Consider the following 12,892-nt stretch of genomic DNA (forward strand, 5'->3'; position numbering starts at 1 on the left):
CAGTCCTCCTTGGGGAATTCAAGCCCAGGTAAGTGTGAGATCTTTGTCACACTATTATTTTTATCATTACGCAGCACTGACACTGGAGACTCCTTCCATAAATATTCAGTAATCCAAGTTCTTCTTCACCACATCACAGAATCAGATCAATTCTGAAGACTTCATGAATCTATAAAACGTGTGTGTGTGTGTGTGCAGGAGTGTCTGTGGGATCAGACAGTGTGGATTTGGACCGGTCAGTAGAGAGAGTGAATGAGTTTGAGGACGAGCGTACAGGAGAGGACGAGGAGCTGACCAGAGATACCACCTTCACCACAGAGATAGAGGAGCTCACACGGGTAACACACACACAGAGGAGAATGTGTATTGTGTTGTGTGTGTGTGTGTGGTATAGTGTGTGTATAGTGTTTGGGTTTGCTTGTGAGCAGGAAAGCGAGATGCCGATCCAGGAGTTGCGCAGTCTGTACGGCTACGAGGCGTCCGGCTCTCCTGAAGAAGAGGAAGACGAGGAGGAAGAGGAAGAGGACGTGGAGGAGGAGGAGGATGAAGATGATGAAGTGGAGGAGGGTGATAATGATGAGAGCAGCAGGAGCACTGAGGAGCTCAAGAGGAACAAGGTGGAACCTCTCAGGCCTTTCAACTTTACCCCATCTCTGCACTTTTCTGCACAGATATTACAGTTATACACTATTTTATAGCTCTGTGTGTGTGTGTGTGTGTGTGTGTGTGTGTGTGTGTGTGTGTTATCCAGGACGATTGTGTGAAGGGTGTGTCTCAGGGTGTGGACAGTAAGAGTGGTGGTGAAGGCCGATCTCTTTCTGCTAAAGACCTCATCCGCTCTCAGAACTGCAGATACTTCAACAGTCAGTGCTGTTCTCCTTCCACACACACCACGCTAATACACACACCATTATAATACACACACACCACTCTAATACACACACATACACACACCATGATAATACACACACACCACGCTAATACACACACCACGCTAATACACACACCATTATAATACACACACACCACTCTAATACACACACATACACACACCATGATAATACACACACACCACGCTAATACACACACCACGCTAATACACACACCATTATAATACACACACACCACTCTAATACACACACATACACACACCATGACAATACACACACACCACGCTAATACACACACACATACACACACCATGATAATACACACACACCACGCTAATACACACACCATTATAATACACACACACCACTCTAATACACACACATACACACACCATGATAATACACACACACCACGCTAATACACACACCATTATAATACACACACACCACTCTAATACACACACATACACACACCATGATAATACACACACACCACGCTAATACACACACCATTATAATACACACACACCACTCTAATACACACACATACACACACCATGATAATACACACACACCACGCTAATACACACACCATTATAATACACACACACCACTCTAATACACACACATACACACACCATGATAATACACACACACCACGCTAATACACACACCATTATAATACACACACACCACTCTAATACACACACATACACACACCATGATAATACACACACACCATTATAATACACACACCACGCTAATACACACACATACACACACCATGATAATACACACACACCACGCTAATACACACACCATTATAATACACACACACCACTCTAATACACACACATACACACACCATGATAATGCACACACACCACGCTAATACACACACCATTATAATACACACACACCACTCTAATACACACACATACACACACCACGCTAATACACACACCATTATAATACACACACACCACTCTAATACACACACATACACACACCATGATAATACACACACACCACGCTAATACACACACCATTATAATAAACACACACCATGATAATACACACACACCACTCTAATACACACACATACACACACCACTCTAATACACACACATACACACACCATGATAATACACACACACCACGCTAATACACACACATACACACACCATGATAATACACACACACCACTCCAATACACACACATACACACACCATGATAATACACACACACCACGCTAATACACACACCATTATAATACACACACACCACTCTAATACACACACATACACACACCATGATAATACACACACACCACGCTAATACACACACCATGATAATACACACACACCACGCTAATACACACACACATACACACACCATGATAATACACACACACCACGCTAATACACACACCATGATAATACACACACACCATGCTAATACACACACATACACACACCATGATAATACACACACACCACGCTAATACACACACACACATACACACACCATGATAATACACACACACCACGCTAATACACACACACACATACACACACCATGATAATACACACACACCATGATAATACACACACACCACGCTAATACACACACCATTATAATACACACACACCACTCTAATACACACACATACACACACCATGATAATACACACACACCACGCTAATACACACAACATTATAATACACACACACCACTCTAATACACACACATACACACACCATGATAATACACACACACCACGCTAATACACACACCATTATAATACACACACACCACTCTAATACACACACATAAACACACCATGATAATACACACACACCACGCTAATACACACACCATTGTAATACACACACACCACGCTAATACACACACATACACACACCATGATAATACACACACACCACGCTAATACACACACCATTGTAATACACACACACCACTCTAATACACACACCATGATAATACACACACACCACGCTAATACACACACCATGATAATACACACACACCACTCTAATACACACACATACACACACCATGATAATGCACACACACCACGCTAATACACACACCATGATAATACACACACACCACGCTAATACACACACACACACATACACACACCATGATAATACACACACACCACGCTAATACACACACCATTATAATACACACACACCACTCTAATACACACACATACACACACCATGATAATGCACACACACCACGCTAATACACACACATACACACACCATGATAATACACACACACCACGCTAATACACACACCATGATAATACACACACACCACTCTAATACACACACCATGATATACACACACACCACGCTAATACACACACTATGATAATACACACACACCACTCTAATACACACACATACACACACCATGATAATACACACACACCACGCTAATACACACACCATTATAATACACACACACCACTCTAATACACACACATACACACACCATGATAATACACACACACCACGCTAATACACACACTATTATAATACACACACACCACGCTAATACACACACATACACACACACACCATGATAATACACACACACCACGCTAATACACACACCAAGATAATGCACACACACCACTCTAATATACACACACCATGATAATACACACACACCACGCTAATACACACACCATTATAATACACACACACCACTCTAATACACACACATACACACACCATGATAATACACACACACCACGCTAATACACACACCATGATAATACACACACACCACGCTAATACACACACACACATACACACACCATGATAATACACACACACCACGCTAATACACACACCATGATAATACACACACACCACTCTAATACACACACACACACCATGATAATACACACACACCACGCTAATACACACACACACATACACACACCACGCTAATACACACACACATACACACACCATGATAATACACACACACCACGCTAATACACACACACATACACACACCATGATAATACACACACACCATGCTAATACACACACCATGATAATACACACACACCACGCTAATACACACACACATACACACACCATTATAATACACACACACCACTCTAATACACACACATACACACACCATGATAATACACACACACCACGCTAATACACACACCATTATAATACACACACACCACTCTAATACACACACATACACACACCATGATAATACACACACCACGCTAATACACACACCATGATAATACACACACACCACGCTAATACACACACCATGATAATACACACACACCACGCTAATACACACACACACATACACACACCATGATAATACACACACACCACACTAATACACACACACACACATACACACACCATGATAATACACACACACCACGCTAATACACACACACATACACACACCATGATAATGCACACACACCACGCTAATACACACACATACACACACCACACTAATACACACACACACATACACACACCATGATAATACACACACACCACGCTAATACACACACCATGATAATACACACACACCACGCTAATACACACACACACACACACACCATGATAATACACACACACATACACACACCATGATAATACACACACACACCACACTAATACACACACACACATACACACACCATGATAATACACACACACCATAATACACACACACCACGCTAATACACACACACATACACACACCATGATAATACACACACACCACGCTAATACACACACATACACACACCATGATAATACACACACCATTATAATACACACACACACCACGCTAATACACACACATACACACACCATGATAATACACACACACCACGCTAATACACACACATACACACACCATGATAATACACACACACCACGCTAATACACACACCATGATAATACACACACACCACGCTAATACACACACCATTATAATACACACACACCACGCTAATACACACACATACACACACCATGATATTACACACACACCACGCTAATACACACACCATGATAATACACACACACCACGCTAATACACACACCATGATAATACACACACACCACGCTAATACACACATACACACACCATGATAATACACACACACCACGCTAATACACACACACATACACACACCATGATAATACACACACACACCACGCTAATACACACACCATGATAATACACACACACCACGCTAATACACACACATACACACACCATGATAACACACACACACCACGCTAATACACACACACACATACACACACCATGATAATACACACACACCACGCTAATACACACACACATACACACACCATTATAATGCACACACACCACGCTAATACACACACCATGATAATACACACACACCACGCTAATACACACACACACATACACACACCATGATAATACACACACACCACGCTAATACACACACACACATACACACACCATGATAATACACACACACCACGCTAATACACACACCATGATAATACACACACACCACGCTAATACACACACACATACACACACCATGATAATGCACACACACCACGCTAATACACACACCATGATAATACACACACACCACGCTAATACATACACACACCATGATAATGCACACACACCACGCTAATACACACACCATGATAATACACACACACCATGCTAATACACACACATACACACACCATGATAATACACACACACACCACACTAATACACACACACACATACACACACCATGATAATACACACACACCACGCTAATACACACATACACACACCATGATAATACACACACACCACACTAATACACACACACACATACACACACCATGATAATACACACACACCACGCTAATACACACACACACATACACACACCATGATAATGCACACACACCACGCTAATACACACACCATGATAATACACACACACCACACTAATACACACACACACATACACACACCATGATAATACACACACACCACGCTAATACACACACACATACACACACCATGATAATACACACACACCACGCTAATACACACACATACACACACCATGATAATACATACACACACCATGATAATACACACACACCACGCTAATACACACACATACACACACCATGATAATGCACACACACCACGCTAATACACACACCATGATAATACACACACACCACGCTAATACACACACATACACACACCACGCTAATACACACACACACATACACACACCATGATAATACACACACACCACGCTAATACACACACACATACACACACCATGATAATACACACACACCACGCTAATACACACACCATGATAATACACACACACACCACTCTAATACACACACATACACACACCACGCTAATACACACACCATGATAATACACACACACCACTCTAATACACACACACATACACACACCATGATAATGCACACACACCACGCTAATACACACACCATTATAATACACACACACCACTCTAATACACACACATACACACACCATGATAATACACACACACCACGCTAACACACACACACATACACACACCCCACGCTAATACACACACACATACACACACCATGATAATGCACACACACCACGCTAATACACACACCATGATAATACACACACACCACGCTAATACACAGACATGCACACACCATGATAATACACACACACCACGCTAATACACACACACACATACACACACCATGACAATACACACACACCACGCTAATACACACACACATACACACACCATGATAATACACACACACCATGCTAATACACACACCATGATAATACACACACACCACTCTAATACACACACATACACACACCACGCTAATACACACACCATGATAATACACACACACCACTCTAATACACACACATACACACACCATGATAATGCACACACACCACGCTAATACACACACCATTATAATACACACACACCACTCTAATACACACACATACACACACCATGATAATACACACACACCACGCTAATACACACACCATGATAATACACACACACCATGCTAATACACACACACACACACACACACACACACACCATGATAATACACACACACCACGCTAATACACACACCATGATAATACACACACACCACGCTAATACACACACATACACACACCATGATAATACACACACACCACGCTAATACACACACATACACACACCATGATAACACACACACACCACACTAATACACACACACACATACACACACCATGATAATACACACACACCACGCTAATACACACACACATACACACACCATTATAATGCACACACACTACGCTAATACACACACCATGATAATACACACACACCACGCTAATACACACACACACACACATACACACACCATGATAATACACACACACCACGCTAATACACACACACACATACACACACCATGATAATACACACACACCACGCTAATACACACACCATGATAATACACACACACCACGCTAATACACACACACATACACACACCATGATAATGCACACACACCACGCTAATACACACACCATGATAATACACACACACCACGCTAATACATACACACACCATGATAATGCACACACACCACGCTAATACACACACCATGATAATACACACACACCATGCTAATACACACACATACACACACCATGATAATACACACACACACCACACTAATACACACACACACATACACACACCATGATAATACACACACACCACGCTAATACACACATACACACACCATGATAATACACACACACCACACTAATACACACACACACATACACACACCATGATAATACACACACACCACGCTAATACACACACACACATACACACACCATGATAATGCACACACACCACGCTAATACACACACCATGATAATACACACACACCACACTAATACACACACACACATACACACACCATGATAATACACACACACCACGCTAATACACACACACATACACACACCATTATAATACACACACACCACGCTAATACACACACATACACACACCATGATAATACATACACACACCATGATAATACACACACACCACGCTAATACACACACATACACACACCATGATAATGCACACACACCACGCTAATACACACACCATGATAATACACACACACCATGCTAATACACACACATACACACACCACGCTAATACACACACACACATACACACACCATGATAATACACACACACCACGCTAATACACACACACATACACACACCATGATAATACACACACACCACGCTAATACACACACCATGATAATACACACACACCACGCTAATACACACACACACATACACACACCATGATAATACACACACACCACGCTAATACACACACACATACACACACCATGATATACACACACACCACGCTAATACACACACCATGATAATACACACACACCACTCTAATACACACACACATACACACACCATGATAATGCACACACACCACGCTAATACACACACCATTATAATACACACACACCACTCTAATACACACACATACACACACCATGATAATACACACACACCACGCTAATACACACACACACATACACACACCCCACGCTAATACACACACACATACACACACCATGATAATGCACACACACACCACGCTAATACACACACCATGATAATACACACACACCACGCTAATACACAGACATACACACACCATGATAATACACACACACCACGCTAATACACACACACATTCACACACCATGACAATACACACACACCACGCTAATACACACACACATACACACACCATGATAATACACACACACCATGCTAATACACACACCATGATAATACACACACACCACTCTAATACACACACATACACACACCATGATATACACACACACCACGCTAATACACACACCATGATAATACACACACACCACTCTAATACACACACATACACACACCATGATAATGCACACACACCACGCTAATACACACACCATTATAATACACACACACACCACTCTAATACACACACATACACACACCATGATAATACACACACACCACGATAATACACACACACACACACACACACACACACACACACACACACACACCATGATAATACACACACACCACGCTAATACACACACCATGATAATACACACACACCACGCTAATACACACACATACACACACCATGATAATACACACACCATGATAATACACACACACCACGCTAATACACACACACACACACATACACACACCATGATAATGCACACACACCACGCTAATACACACACCATGATAATACACACACACCACGCTAATACACACACATACACACACCATGATAATGCACACACACCACGCTAATACACACACACATACACACACCATGATAATACACACACACCACACTAATACACACACACACATACACAAACCATGATAATACACACACACCACGCTAATACACACACCATGATAATCCACACACACCACTCTAATACACACACACATACACACACCATGATAATGCACACACACCACGCTGATACACACACCATGATAATACACACACACCACGCTAATACACACACATACACACACCATGATAATACACACACACCACGCTAATACACACATACACACACCATGATAATACACACACACACACCACGCTAATACACACACACATACACACACCATGATAATGCACACACACCACGCTAATACACACACCATGATAATACACACACACCACGCTAATACACACACATACACACACCATGATAATACACACACACCACGCTAATACACACACACACATACACACACCATGATAATACACACACCATGATAATACACACACACCACGCTAATACACACACATAGACACTCCATGATAATACACACACACCACGCTAATACACACACACACACATACACACACCATGATAATACACACACACCACGCTAATACACACACACATACACACACCATGATAATGCACACACACCACGCTAATACACACACCATGATAATACACACACACCACGCTAATACACACATACACACACCATGATAATGCACACACACCACGCTAATACACACACCATGATAATACACACACACCACGCTAATACACACACATACACACACCATGATAATACACACACACCACGCTAATACACACACACACATACACACCCCATGATAATACACACACACCATGATAATGCACACACACCATGCTAATACACACACCATGATAATACACACACACCACGCTAATACACACACACACATACACACACCATGATAATACACACACACCACTCTAATACACACACATACACACACCATGATATACACACACACCACGCTAATACACACACCATGATAATACACACACACCATGCTAATACATTCACACACCATGATTATACACACACACCACGCTAATACACACACACATACACACACCATGATAATACACACACACCACGCTAATACACACACATACACACACCATGATAATACACACACACCACGCTAATACACACACACACATACACACACCATGATAATACACACACACCACGCTAATACACACACACATACACACACCATGATAATACACACACACCACGCTAATACACACACCATGATAATACACACACACCACTCTAATACACACACATACACACACCATGATATACACACACACCACGCTAATACACACACCATGATAATACACACACACATACACACACCATGATAATGCACACACACCACGCTAATACACACACCATGATAATACACACACACACATACACACACCATGATAATGCACACACACCACGCTAATACACACACAATGATAATACACACACACCACGCTAATACACACACATACACACACCATGATAATACACACACACCACGCTAATACACACACACATACACACACCATGATAATACACACACACACCACGCTAATACACACACACATACACACACCATGATAATACACCCACACCACGCTAATACACACACACATACACACACCATGATAATACACACACACCACGCTAATACACACACACATACACACACCATGATAATACACACACACCACGCTAATACACACACACATACACACACCATGATAATACACACACACCACGCTAATACACACACACATACACACACCATGATAATACACACACACCACGCTAATACACACACACATACACACACACCACGCTAATACACACACACACACATACACACACCATGATAATACACACACACCACGCTAATACACACACACATACACACACACCACGCTAATACACACACATACACACACCACGCTAATCCACACACACATACACACACCATGATAATACACACACACCACGCTAATCCACACACACATACACACACCATGATAATACACACACACCACGCTCATACACACACACATACACACACCATGATAATACACACACACCACGCTAATACACACACACATACACACACCACGCTAATACACACACACATACACACACCATGATAATACACACACACCACGCTAATACACACACCATGATAATACACACACACCACGCTAATACACACACACACACACACCACGCTAATCCACACACACACACACACACCATGATAATACACACACACCACGCTAATACACACACACATACACACACCATGATAATACACACACCACGCTAATACACACACACATTCACACACCATGATAATACACACACACCACACTAATACACACACCATGATAATACACACACACACCATGATAATACACACACACGCACACACCCACACACAATGCTAACACACACCATGTTAATACACACACACACCATGATAATACACACACACACCATGATAATACACAAACACACACACACAACACGCTAATACACACACACACACACACACACACACACACACACACACAGCATGCTAATACACACACCATGATAATACACACACACACACCACGCTAATACACACACACACCATGATAATACACACACACACCACGCTAATACACACACACACACACACACACACACACCCACCATGCTAATACACACCATGATAATATATATACACACAAACCATACTAATACACACACACACACAACACGCTAATACACACACACACACACACCATGATAATATATATAGACACACACACAACACGCTAATACACACACCATGATAATATATATACACACGACCTATACTAATACACACACACAACACACTAATACAAACACACACACACACACACACACAACACGCTAATACACACACCATGATCATATATATAGACACACAGACAACATGCTAATACACACACACACAACACGCTAATACACACACCATGATAATATATATACACACAAACCATACTAATATACACACACACAACACGCTAATACACACACCATGATAATATATATACACACACACAACACGCTAATACACACACACACACCATGATAATATATATACACACAAACCATACTAATATACACACACACACACAACACGCTAATACACACACCATGATAATATATATACACACACACAACACGCTAATACACACACACACAACACGCTAATACACACACCATGATAATATATATAGACACACACACACAACACGCTAATACACACACAATGATGATATATATACACACAAACCATACTAATACACACACACACAACACGCTAATACACACACCAG

The 12,892-nt window shown here is 41.4% G+C and overlaps 1 protein-coding gene across 1 annotated transcript in view; it reads left to right on the forward strand.

Annotated features, from left to right (window-relative positions):
• mier1b (mesoderm induction early response 1b, transcriptional regulator) overlaps window positions 1-12,892 on the forward strand; it is a 44,447-nt gene that overhangs the window by 19,078 nt on the left and 12,477 nt on the right. The window contains exons 2-5 of the mRNA XM_083541090.1: window positions 4-28; window positions 199-338; window positions 429-617; window positions 752-863. Of these exons, the coding sequence (XP_083397216.1) occupies window positions 4-28; window positions 199-338; window positions 429-617; window positions 752-863 (466 nt within the window). The remainder of the gene's footprint in view (window positions 1-3; window positions 29-198; window positions 339-428; window positions 618-751; window positions 864-12,892) is intronic.

Source organism: Silurus aristotelis (genome assembly GCF_946808225.1).
Source record: "Silurus aristotelis genome assembly, chromosome: 5".
Lineage (NCBI taxonomy): Eukaryota > Metazoa > Chordata > Actinopteri > Siluriformes > Siluridae > Silurus > Silurus aristotelis.